Source organism: Pogona vitticeps, chromosome 2, assembly GCF_051106095.1.
Source record: "Pogona vitticeps strain Pit_001003342236 chromosome 2, PviZW2.1, whole genome shotgun sequence".
NCBI lineage: Eukaryota > Metazoa > Chordata > Lepidosauria > Squamata > Agamidae > Pogona > Pogona vitticeps.
The window spans coordinates 139,512,544-139,526,289 of NC_135784.1; the positions used below are offsets into that span (position 1 = coordinate 139,512,544).

A 13,746-nucleotide genomic window follows, 5' to 3' on the forward strand; every position below is an offset into this window, starting at 1 on the left:
ACGTTGTTCCAAGACCTCTATTCAGAGCACATTACCATAGTCTCGTTAGACTGAAGGATACCTACTATTGCCAAAAAATGTAAATATTGCATGAACATACAGCCTCATGTTGCATAACTAAGCTCTACTTCATGCTGAATAACCTTTGAATGATAATGTATCTTAAATAGAGAACTATAGATTTTTCCTCCAAAAACATTTCATCAAAATGATTCTAATTTGAATTTTAAAAATCTGATTTAAATTTTAAAAATCTGATTTTTAAATATTTTTTGAAAAAAACACATCAATTTCAATCTAGTATAAGTGAGCACATACGTTAGTACCTATGCTGTGGAATAAACTAGTACTTAGTAGCCATTTACATGTTCCTAAAGATAGAAGACTGAGGCACAGGGAATTGGTAAAGTCTGTTTCCAAGAGGGGCAATGATTGTGATAGGAACATTAATGTAATTAGGAATAAGACTATGAAAACCCTGCCATAGTCTATGACCAGTATCCACAGTGTGGGTGAAGAAAACACTTAGCTCAACTGACATTATGACTGATGGTCTCTGCATGCCAAAGGAGGGGAGTCTTGTGATACCAATGAATGCCATGCCAAGCCTTTCACACAAACCTCTTTGTTTGCTTGTTTTTGTAGCTATGACATGGTGCATTATGGGCACTCCAACCAGCTGCGACAGGCTCGTGCAATGGGAGATTATCTGATTGTGGGAGTCCATACAGATGGTAAGGATTTTTTTCTGCTTTCTTCTTTTATCTCAGAGGTACCCATGGGAAGGGCACCCACATTTCTCTCTGTGACATCAGCCAGTTTCTTTTCAGCTAACATATCTAAAGAAAATATTAGATTGTCCTATATCATCTGCATGATTGTAAAGATTCTTGGGTAGTTTCTGTGGTTGGGCTTCTATCAGGTTTAAATGACTTGTCATATAAGGCCAAAGACAGGGATCCTATTGTTCTACAGTGCTGACTATGTGTCAGAAAGAACTGCTCCTAACAGGAATGCCACATTGTCATTTTCAGCACCTCCTAATGTAGATCCTCTTCAGGTATATTGGCAAAGAAAAGAAAAGCACAAAATATTGTAGGACTTAAAAAACTATCAGTTTTACTGCAGTATGAGTTTTTGTGGATCAAATTCCACTTCCTAGAACACTGAAATGCAAATGTATGACCAGGATATGTATGCATATCCCCATGAGCAGGTGAGGATACAGATAACAGACAAATGACAATGGCTTGTTAACACAGGAATCAGATTATCAATCACTTAATTGCTTCAGTTAGCAGCTTCTGGCCAAAACAGGGTTTTGAACTGAAGGTCATTGTCTGTCAAGACCAGCAATTGTTTTATACCTATAATATGTTATAATACTTGGTTAATAATATGTTAATATATATATAATAGGAGCACAACACAGCTTCCTACTCATAGGGCTCAGCAAAAACATCAGTCAACTTTCTTTTTTGACTAAAAGACAGGCATTTCTTTTTCAGAAAGGCAGAAGAGCTTAGAAGGAGTGTGCCTGGAGCTGAAAGATAGTCAGCACTTATTTAGAATGTATGAATGTATGTCATAGTTGTAAACCTCAGTAAAAAGCTCCCTTCAGCTAATAGTGTTCTGAAGATTCATTAAAGCTTCAAGATGTACTCATAATTTCAGATTCCTCTAGTTGTTTATTTCCTGGTCTTTTTTTTCTTCTTGTCATCCCCATGTCATTTCCTTAGCCACTGTCATGACATATTTGCTATGCTTTGTTCCATATCTCCTCAAAGAGACTGCTAGCCTTCTCTCTCTTTTCTTCCAGTTTTGAGAGAGAAGTAGTTCTGCTGTGTAGTATGAATCATCTGCCTGCTCTAGAGTGCCAAGTTGCTGGACCAGAAAAGGAGATGGCAAAAATCCTACTGGTGTTCTTGGAGAGATTGTGGAAATTGCTGCAGCTATTTACAGATGGTTGATGAGTTGTCAGAGTGTGCTTTGACTCACTAGGCATGAAATCAACCTGCATCTGACATCTTGTCAGTTAGCCACAATTAGCCACTGTAACTTATGTGATCTCACTGTGAAATCCGGTAGGATTTTAACCAATACGTCTTACTAGAGAAACTAAGCTTACAAATCTTGTGTAGGCACCTTGGTCCTGCTTCCATTTTGGGGTGTGTGTGGTTTACTGGCCCCACATTTTGCTGTGTTAATTTGACAGATCAATTTAATACATTTGTAATCTTGTCAAAATGGTAACAGATAGTACTAGCAACATTAAGTCTGTCATGGTCCCAAAAGTCATTGACCATCTCACTCAAGCAGAGTAAAACAATGCTTTCTAGTGAAATGGCACACCTCAAAGAAATCCTGGGCCAAATGTTGGTTAAAACAGGTATATACTGTACAATTTTGAAAAGCAAAGAAAAAAAAGCAAAGTGTGCTGCTTTTATACTGCCCCACAGTGCTTAAAGCACTCTCTGGATGGTTTACAAGTTAATTATGCAGGCTACACCCCATCCCCCACCCCACCCTCCAGTGAGCTGGGGACTCATTTTACCGACCTCGGAAGGATAGAAGGCTGAGTCAACCTTGAGCTGGCTACCTGGGATAGACCCCTGGGTGGTGAGCACAGTTTTGGCTGTAGTATACCAGCTTAACCACAAGGCTCTTCAGTGAAGTGGTGATTTAATGTTAAACAATGAAAGTTCAGTAGAGTATATTCAAAAATGCAAAGTATAGTTCCCCCCTCTTTTTTGTATGTGGTTTTGCATCCCACCAGATTTTCCTTTTAGTACCATCACAGCATAATGATCTTGAAAGAACTAAGCCTTCAGTCAGACAGAACCTGGAGGAAATCATTACCTATTGAGTCAGCAGTAAGAGTGCTAAGCTTGTACAAGGCTAGAAACTAGCAGGTTTGGCAAACCTGACTACAGTTGATAGGCTTTCTATATCAGCAAAATTTAGACTTTTTACCTGTAATCATAAAGGTTAGAAATTTATTTTATTTAAATCAGAAAGTGTTTACTATGCCAAATGTCAATTTGCTTTGGAACCCTATAGATGCACAGCCTACACAAAGCGCAGACACTGACCTGTTTTGTTCATTTCTCCTCTTCTTCTTTATCATCATAATCTCAGAGGAGATCTCCAAACATAAAGGTCCTCCTGTCTTCACTGAAGAGGAGAGATACAAAATGGTGAAGGCTATCAAGTGGGTGGATGAGATTGTGCCAGGAGCTCCTTATGTCACAACTCTGGAAACTCTGGACAAATACAACTGTGACTTCTGTGTACATGGAGGTAAGTACTTAAGTTGTTTGTAACCAATGGCCTGTATATTCTGAGGCTAGAGCAAAATAAATTAAAGCATTGGTTGTTGTAGGGGTTTTTTTGGGGTTCTTTGGCCGTGTTCTGGAGGTTTTTCTTCTTAACGTTCCGTCAGTCTCTGTGGCCAGCATCTTCAGAGGACAGGAGTCAGACCTCTGTGTTCTCACAATATTGTGAGTTCTAACTCCTGTCCTCTGAAGGTGCTGGCCACAGAGACTGGTGAAACATTAGGAACATGGCCAAACAGCCTGAAAAACCTACAACTAACGGATCCCAGCCTTGAAAGCCTTTGAGAAAAAATGAAAGCATTGTTTTGCTGTTTTTGCAAAATAAATAAATGAATGCTATAGACTTTGTCAATTCCATGACATAATATAATAAAACAATAAGCATATACGTTTATCGGTAGAATGATGTCTCTTGCTTTTGAGAACAGAACAGACTAGAGATGAATAATGTCTCTAGAATTTTATTGGGCTTATCTAACCAAATCACAGGCTAGGCTCTTCCAAGATACTGCTTGATTCATAATTGTATTTCTTTTCTAAAGTGGAAAGGGTTGCCAATTTTATTTCTTTCCCCTCTTCTGATTTAAAGAAAACTGTCCTGCATGTTCATCATAACTCAAGTGCAGTATGTGATTTTAGGCATAGTGATTAAGCTTCCCCACACAGCATCACTAATATTACAGTAGCAATACAGTGTTTCTTTTTCTTCATAGATGATATCACACTTACAGCAGATGGTAAAGACACCTATGAAGAGGTGAAGAGTGCTGGAAGATATAGGTAAAGTACTGTGTACAGTCACATTCATTTTCCCTAGCATTTTTTTTCCATTTCAGAATAGTGAGTCACTGCTGAGATGCTCTGTCTCCTCTTTGCACTACGCTTGTAGCATGTGTTTCCTCCATAGTAGATGTACCTTTTGATTTCCTTCTGGTCTCTTGAACAACCGCTGTCCATGTGCAAACCTGACTAACTTTTGTTGCAGATCTGCATCAAGCTTCTCCAAATTATTATTTGTCCCTATTGCTCTGTCTCTGCTTCTTGTTTTATTGTGGTATATTTCAGGGATATAGTTAGGGCAGTCAGAAAGTGCAAACTGAACTTGTTATGAACTTTGTGAGTAGTTGTTACAAAGGCTCTTATCTCACTTCGAGTTTGTCTTATTTCAGGGAATGCAAACGTACTCAGGGAGTGTCCACTACAGATCTGGTTGGACGAATGCTGCTCATGACCAAGGCCCACCACAGCAATATTGTGAGTCAAAGGGAGGGAGGGATAATTTGAGGGTGGAATTGGCTTCTTGGTTGCATTGATCTCCTGTGATACTTAAGACTTTAGATCTGAGATTGCTTTTTAAACAGATTGCAAGAATGTTTCCAAGATTTTCAAGCTCTCTGCTCATCTCTGTGTTGTGTGCCAGGATTAGAGCAGTTTAGCTGATGTGCTTGAGGCAGACAGTGCCAAAAACAGATGTTTGGTGGTCTGTGGAATGTGTATGGAGTCTTTGTATGTAGCCCTTCTTTGCTGCAGAAATGGATTGGTGCAGAGGAAAGACTGGAACTTAGTGGAGGTATTTCTTAAATTGGCCCCTGAATTGCACTGCTGAGATTAGAGAGGAGGGTGTTCAGGTTGGTGGCCTGGCATGCATCTGTGTGAATGTTAGATTGCAATTGTTTCTGTGTTATGTGCTGTCAAATTGCATCTGACCTGTAGCAACCCTAACAGGGTTTTCAAGGACAGTGAGATATTTAAGGAATGTTTTTCGCTCTCTCCCCAGTGAGAGAACCTGTGGTTTACCACATAATGTAGTTTGTCCTTATGTGACTGAAGATTGGAGACCGAATGCTACCTCACTGAATAACTGTTGTACTTGTTTTATATGACACCTTATCATCTTCATGTGTATGTGGAACATGTAGAAAGACTTGAGTGATGGTAGCTATGCCTTATTTGATCAAAACCTCCCCAGTTTTCTTCTTAAATGGAAGGATTCAATAAGAATTTTTTGCTATTAACATACTCTCTTTTCAGGCTGAAGACATGGATTACAGGACTCATGCTGATAACCTTGGGAAGGTGAGTATTAGCTTCAGCATCTACAACTAAAGCTTGGGACAGGATCGCTACCATTGTGCAGGTAATTGTGCTGCTTTATTGTGCTGCTTCTTTCTGTACATTGGTTCCCCAAAGAATGGTGTGTGTGCATGCATGTGCGTGTGTGTGTAATCTTTTGCTTAAAGCAAAAAGTTATAGTTTGAAACTGTACCAAAAAAGGTAAGTAAATCCAGACCACACATCGACTAATGCATCCTATATGTACTTTAGCTATCAACCCAAGTAAATACAAAAGAATGAGTTATATACTTTGCTTCCCATTAAACACAGCAAGGTCCCTTCTGCCAAGTGGAAATAAATCTGTCTAGATTAGCAATGCTTTTGTAACTCTGGATAGGACCAGACTAAAAATCTGCTGTTTGTACATATTGATGCTATCAAATTTTTTGTTTCATTTTGGCTCCTAGGGATGTGCAATATATTAAGTGGGGTGGCTGGTGGTACAGTGCTGTAGTACTTAGTTTGGGGAAAAGTTTATAAGGAGGATGCAACAATGACCCTATGTTTTGAAGGTTTATCTGTGATCTTAGTGTCTTGAATTTTGGGGGTATAGCTTCAATCATGGATTGAAGCTATACCCCCAAACCATCCCAAAGAAAAGGAAATGCAAAAAAGCAAAATGGCTGTCCAACGAGGCCTTAGAAATAGCAGAGAGGAGAAGGGAAGCAAAATGCAAGGGAGATAGGGAAAGTTACAGAAAGTTGAATGCAGACTTCCAAAGAATAGCAAGGAGAGACAAGAGGGCCTTCTTAAATGAACAATGCAAAGAAATAGAGGAAAATAACAGAAAAGGAAAAACCAGAGATCTGTTCAGGAAAATTGGAGATATTAGAGGAACATTTTGTGCAAAGATGGACATGATAAAGGATAAAAAATGGGAGGGACCTAACAGAAGCAGAAGACATCAAAAAGAGGTGGCAAGAATACACAGAGGAATTATATCAGAAAGATGTGGATATCCCGGACAACCCAGACAATGTAGTTGCTGACCTTGAGCCAGACATCCTGGAGAGTGAAGTCAAGTGGGCCTTAGAAAGCCTGGCTAACAACAAGGCCAGTGGAGGTGATGGCATTCCAGTTGAACTATTTAAAATCTTGAAAGATGATGCTGTTAAGGCGCTACATTCAGTATGCCAGCAAGTTTGGAAAACCCAACAGTGGCCAGAGGATTGGAAAAGATCAGTCTATATCCCAATCCCAAAGAAAGGCAGTGCCAAAGAATGCTCCAACTACCGCACAATTGCACTCATTTCACACGCTAGCAAGGTTATGCTCAAAATCCTCCAAGGTAGGCTTCAGCAGTATGTTGACCGAGAACTCCCAGAAGTACAAGCTGGATTCCGAAGAGGCAGAGGCACTCGAGACCAAATTGCTAACTTGCGCTGGATTATGGAGAAAGCCAGAGAGTTCCAGAAAAATATCTACTTCTGCTTCATTGACTATGCAAAAGCCTTTGACTGTGTGGACCACAACAAACTATGGCAAGTTCTTAAAGAAATGGGAGTGCCTGACCACCTTATCTATCTACTGAGAAACCTATATGTGCGACAGGAAGCAACAGTTAGAACTGGATATGGAACAACTGATTGGTTCAAAATTGGGAAAGGAGTACGACAAGGCTGTATATTGTCCCCCTGCTTATTCAACTTATATGCAGAATACATCATGCGGAAGGCTGGACTGGAGGAATCCCAAGCCGGAATTAAGATTTCCGGAAGAAATATCAACAACCTCCGATATGCAGATGACACCACTCTGATGGCAGAAAGTGAGGAGGAATTAAAGAACCTTGTAATGAGGGTGAAAGAGGAGAGTGCAAAAAACGGTCTGAAACTCAACATCAAAAAAACTAAGATCATGGCCACTGGCCCCATCACATCCTGGCAAATAGAAGGGGAAGATATGGAGGCAGTGACAGATTTTATTTTCCCTAGCTCCATGATCACTGCAGATGGAGACAGCAGCCACGAAATTAAAAGACGCCTGCTTCTTGGGAGGAAAGCGATGACAAATCTTGACAGCATCTTAAAAAGCAGAGACATCACCTTGCCAACAAAAGTCTGAATAGTCAAAGCTATGGTTTTTCCTGTCGTGATGTATGGAGGTGAGAGCTGGACCATAAAGAAAGCAGACCGCCGAAGAATTGATGCCTTTGAATTGTGGTGCTGGAGGAGACTCTTGAGAATCCCCTGGACTGCAAGGAGAACAAACCTATCAATTCTAAAGGAAATCAACCCTGAGTGCTCACTGGAAGGACAGATCCTGAAGCTGAGGCTCCAGTACTTTGGCCATCTAATGAGAAGAAAAGACTCCCTGGAAAAGACCCTGATGTTGGGAAAGTGTGATGGCAAGAGGAGAAGGGGACGACCGAGGATGAGATGGCTGGACAGTGTGTGCGAAGCAACCAACATGAATTTGACACAACTCCGGGAGGCAGTAGATGATAGGAGGGCCTGGCGTGCTCTGGTCCATGGGGTCACGAAGAGTCGGACACGACTAAACGACTAAACGAACGAAGCTTCAATCATAACTTTTGTTTTAAAATAATTTTTTAAATTTTCATTAATTTCCCTGAATTGTTAAATGTAGTAACATCAATATTACCAAAAAAGTCTGATTTTATGGATCAATTTAAGGGGTAAAACCCAAATATCTTACATTCATTGATTTTTCTTGGATTGTTGGATCTCTACGGCAGCCACAGTTGCAAAGTTTTTTTCACAGTTGTTGTGAAAAACTGTGAAAGTTTTTTCCTGGGAAACACATTTGAAAATCAGATATGTTCCACCAAAGAACTATTTGTATTTAAGGGGGTGAGTTTTTTTTAAGAAACAACAACAATATAATTATCACCTCATTTTATCCATCCATCCATCCATCCATCCATCCATCCATCCATCCATCCATCCATCCATCCATCCATCCATCCATCCATCCATCCATCCATCCATCCATCCATCATTTATTATCCATTTGGGTAAAAGGCATAAACAGAATTCATGCTTTCAGACGTTGGTAGAAATGCAGAGTAGAACAGCAGCATCATTGAACAACAGCAAAAGCTAAAAGGTTGCCAGAAAGAAAAAATGCTTAACCTCCTCCATTACACTGAGAAAATTAATGAGTCAATAAGCATTCCTCTGGTCTTTCCCAGGTCCCATTTTTTCATCTCTCCTATATTGCAACCATGTCATGAGAAAATGAATATGAAAGAATCAGGAAGGGAGGGAGTGGGGCGGCGGCGGCCATATTGTCCAATGAAGCAACAGATAATAAGTTGGAGAAAGAATCTCAAGGTTGCATCCTGGCAAACTTAGTGGACAGGCAGGTTTATCTGGAATTAACAAGCTCAAAAAGAGAAAATGTTCATGTCACTTTCAGGTTTAGAAATACTTCTGAAGGTGTAGCTGTGGACATGAGAATAATTCAGTATTCAGAGTTCTTTGGGAGTTATTATGGCTCATTTTTAATCCTGTCAGTGTTGGATGGAATATCTTTTTAGGTTCTTAGGTTGTACTTGGAATATCTTTAATATCTGACTTCTTCTTTGGTTGTACAGAAGAGTCATATAGGAAATGAATCCACCTTTGAAAAATGTATGGCTTTGCATGGCTTGCCTCTAATCTCCAGGAAGTTTCTTTCTGTTTGGTACCCAATCCTGTCAGATGGTGGAGCTAGCATTCCATTCTGCTCAGAATATTTTTGGCACTTATGTGGCTATGTGTGGATTCAGAATTTTTCAGGATATTGCTGGGGATGTCTGTGTATCAGCGTAGGAGGAACAGTTTATCTTGATCGTTAGTTACCGTATTTCAGAAACGGTTGAGTCTCTAGATTCTCCTGTAGAAAATGGGGAAATTAAACAACAAGGTGTTAATAAAAATAGAATAGCAAACTAATATACAGAATTTGATGATATAAAACTGGAGAATGAACCTGGTTAAGAGCACCTGGAATCAATTTTCTTTTAATAACATTTGTCAGAATTGTGTCTCATCAAGAATTAAATCTATTGACAAGATTTAACAAACAAGATGGTAGTTACATTCATATTATACATGGGACTGTGGAGAAGAACCACAATATTTATTGTTTTTCTAGTTCAAAACAAGATCAGTTTCTTACCACATGGTTAAAATCCAGTAGTATGTCACAACTTGAATCAATGGAACTTACAGAGGAGTTGACTCACCAAATCCCAGCTGATTCAATAGGCCTATTTTTTGTTATGATTTTCTACTGTATTTGAGCCAATAATTTACAAGCTTAATTCATGTAATTTCAGGACAACAAAGAAAAAAAATGTGTTCAGTACTTCTACAGTTTGTAGAAGTTTGAGATTAGCTACCATGTTTCCCCAAAAATAAGACAGGGTCTTAAATTAATTTTTGATCCCAAAAACACATTTGGGCTTAAATGCAGGGTATGGTTTATTTTTTTAATGTTGAACAATCGACATTTATTCAAATACAGCCATGTCATCTTCTTCTGGTTGAGGGTGGGCTTCCACTTAACTGGGGCTTATTTTTGGAGTAGGGCTTATATTGCGAGCATCCTGAAAAATCATACTAGGTTAGGTCTAATTTTCATGGAAACAGGGTAGTCTTTCAGTTTCTGAAGTTCTTTACTATAATCCTCCTAAAATCATTCTATAATTATTTTTCATATATCTGTTTGTGCAGATTTATATAGTTTATAAGGGGGGGGGGGAGAAGGAAGCAGCTGGAAACCATTCTTTATCTGTGATATTATCAGAGTGTTCTTAAAATGAATCATTCCTTCATAGTCTTACCTAATTTTTTCATAAACTACTTGTTTTGCAGTGCTGTAAATCCTGCCAAATTATTGAAAATGTACTCTTTTCTGTAGTGCCCTAGAGGTCATAGCCCTTGGACTGGAGTTTCCCAGTTCCTGCAGACATCCCAGAAGATAATCCAGTTTGCATCTGGCAAGGAGCCACAACCAGGAGATACCATAATCTACGTGGCTGGTGCATTTGACCTCTTTCGTATCCTTTCGTCTGTTTGGAGGGGGGGGGGGTTGGATGGAATGAGTGGGTTGCTTACAAGATAAATGAGGCATTCTGACACCCCATGTTGGTATTGTCTGAATCTCAGATCTCAAGAGGTTCTTTTATTCACAAAAAAACAGCACAAATGAACTTCAGTAGTTCTGTTAGAAATGCTGACCCCTCAGTTCCCAAACAATTCTTTAGATGGTTGGCTCCATCCCTGCTCTGCTTCAGTTTATCTAGTGGTAGACTGTGAACCCTGAGCCCGGGTTAATACTGAATTGTTAGAAATGTGTAGGGACTGTCATGTCACAGCACAGCTAGTATAGTACATGTCTTAGAAGAGATTGTAACTGGGATTGCTAGTGTGGCCCAAGGGAGTCAAGATGTGGCCTAGAATGGCTCTCACAGGAGCTATAGATTCTAATAACCTTTGTAGTTATTTCTAGAAGTTAATTCTACCCTAGTCAGCCTGTATTACGTCCCTCAATAGGAAGATTCCTTCTCATAGCATCCCAGTATGCTACCAGAACTACTGAAAGAGGGATGAGGCCAATAGAGAGTGTGTAAAACATGTTTTAAACAGGATAGGCTACATCTTTCTCTCCAGTCCTAAAGTTTGACACTCTTCCCCATTTCATAGTGCATCAACTAGCATCCTTATCTTACTTTGCTCTTGTTCTTGAGGGAATGCTGCATGAATGCTTATACGTTTCACACTAGCTCCTTTTTAAAATGAAAGCTAGTTTTAAAAGTGTAGGAGTACTATTCTTAGGGTGCTGGTGGCAAAAGCACTGTGCCAAGGTTTCTGTTATAAATTGCAGAATTGGTTTCCCTGTGTTTGAGTCTGGTCCTGAATGGGTGACTGTAAACAATGCACAAGAGTAAGGGTGGATAATGCCTTTTATTAGACCACTAAAAAATCAAACAAATTGCAAGCTTTCATGGAGAAAAATTCACTTCGTCAGGTTTAGCAGAACTCCTTCATGAATAATGCAGAAAGATTGTAGACAAGAGTCCAGAAATTGATGGGAGGAGTTGTCAGTCCTCTTGAGGCGGCTGTCTCAAGGGTCCTTGCAGCATTGTCTGGAGTGTTTATGCCTCATTCTTAAGACCTCATTCTTAAGGCTGCCAGTTACCTTGTGATTGCACTCCTCTCTCTCTCTCTCTCTCTCTCTCTCTCTCTCTCTCTGCCTGCTTGAAACCTAAAGTTTCTTTTTGCCTGTGGGGATGGGGGAAAACAACACAGCACACAATGCAATTATTGCACTTCCATAGCAGTTTAGCTGCTCCTGCAGTGAATGTCTATGTGCAGACCCACAGAAAGAAGATAAATGATCACATTATGTGGGAAGTAAAAGTATCTCTAAATCTTTAAAATATTTTTATCCTCCCCTTACACCATACATGGTCTTCCTTAAAACATATATCCTGCAGATGTTGGTCATGTGGATTTCCTGGATAAAGTGCACCAGATGGCAAAACAACCTTATATCATTGTCGGGCTGCACTTTGACCAGGTGGGTATCAGTGTTATAGGATTTGGGCAGGGAGTTCAACTCATCTCCATTGGGAAGGTTGGGAATACAGTGTATTTTTGTGCTGGTTTTGATTGCTGTGATTAAATTTCAGGAGGTCAATCTGTACAAAGGTAAAAACTATCCCATAATGAATGTGCATGAACGAACTCTCAGCGTTCTGGCCTGCAGGGTAAGTGTTTGGCTAGATTGTTCCTGTTATAACTGAAGCATAGCCTGAAGGCGTCAGATAAAGGAAATCCTGTTGAAGCAAAGGAAGTGTGAGTCTGGTTGACCATTTTGTAACCCTAAGAATACTACCTTAAATTTTGTGGAAGACAGGTGCCATGAAAGTCTCACAGATAATTCTGTGCACATTCCACAAAGCAATAAAGTAATGGTTGTTGTGGGTTTTTCGGGCTCTTTGGCCATGTTCTGAAGGTTGTTCTTCCCGACGTTTCACCAGTCTCTGTGCCCGGCATCTTCAGAGGACTGGACTAGGAACTCTGTCCATGCTCTTGGAGCATGCTTTTGGAGCATGGACAGAGTTCCTACTCCAGTCCTCTGAAGATGTCGGCCACAGAGACTGGCGAAACATCAGGAAGAACAACCTTCAGAACACAGCCAAAGAGCCTGAAAAACCCACAACAACCATCAGATCCTGGCCGTGAAAGCCTTTGAGAATACAATAAAGTAATATTTTGCAAACCTGTCTGGTACTTCTGAATCTGAAGTGAAGGAAAGGCCAACTTCAGGATTGTTTGCATGTTTAAAATTATGCTATTTGTAGGTGGCTGACTCCTAATGTTCATGAAATAACATCTAGAACCGTTTGTTGATTAGGAAAGGTGCCATTGCTCAGTGATAAAGCCACAGTGCTTTGAATTCAGAACATTACAGGTTAAAATGATCAAGTATCAATAATAGACTATATCATTGTTTAAAATACCACAGATCTCTTACCTGTCAGAATAGGTAGTGCTGGACTGGATATAGAGATAAGGTGACTTATAAGGCAGCTTCTTGTGTCATGTTTGCAGTGCTGAATAAAGCATGCCCATCAGTTTAGAGAATATTATACTAATTAGAACCCATATTCTGTAATGTGGTATCAGAATAAATGTTACAAAAAAGCATGAACTAAACATATAAATTCCTTTTCCCCTTATGCTGCTACTTTAAAACAAGATCATGAAACAAAAGCATGGGTGGTTTTTATGAAATCTGGGTAGATAATAAGTCGGTTGAAGGTACACTATAAGAATAGAGCACCAATGCTGTAGCAGCTGATCTCTCTGACAGATAGCCAGCCCGGGTGTCTTACTATTTTATGTGTATTAGAACTACATGTAGATAGATACTCTTCGGCTTCCTTTTTATTATTTTTCTGAGGCTATTTCCTGCTTCTTCTTGCTCCATTCTAGTCAGAGGACAGTTCTGCAAATGTTGAAGCTAAGCCTAATGTCTTCTGTATTAAGTTTTTATTTACTGTTTCCTCATACATTTATCTTAGATTTCCTGAGTCAATAAACAGCAAGGCTTTATTTTTCCTCTCCCTGTAAGACTCCAGAACGATTATTGCTCTTTATTAACCATCATAAGGTCAGCACTAGGCACTGCACTCTGCAGATAGAATTGCAAAATAATTCTGATAGACATGGCTTGCAAAGTTAGCTGCAACAAATGCAGCTAGCCCTGCATCCCACTCGGTGCTATTACTCACATCTACAACAGATTTTGACTCCTTAGCAGAAGTTGCTCAACTGTT

The 13,746-nt window shown here is 39.7% G+C and overlaps 1 protein-coding gene across 3 annotated transcripts in view; it reads left to right on the forward strand.

Moving 5' to 3' along the window:
• Positions 1-13,746, forward strand: part of PCYT2 (phosphate cytidylyltransferase 2, ethanolamine) — a 32,977-nt gene that overhangs the window by 12,753 nt on the left and 6,478 nt on the right. For all 3 annotated transcript variants that reach the window (XM_072990659.2, XM_020814316.3, XM_078384253.1), the window contains exons 2-9: positions 646-734; positions 3,139-3,300; positions 4,049-4,115; positions 4,505-4,589; positions 5,367-5,411; positions 10,320-10,458; positions 11,899-11,981; positions 12,094-12,171. In XM_072990659.2, coding sequence (XP_072846760.1) covers positions 646-734; positions 3,139-3,300; positions 4,049-4,115; positions 4,505-4,589; positions 5,367-5,411; positions 10,320-10,458; positions 11,899-11,981; positions 12,094-12,171 — 748 coding nt within the window. The remainder of the gene's footprint in view (positions 1-645; positions 735-3,138; positions 3,301-4,048; positions 4,116-4,504; positions 4,590-5,366; positions 5,412-10,319; positions 10,459-11,898; positions 11,982-12,093; positions 12,172-13,746) is intronic.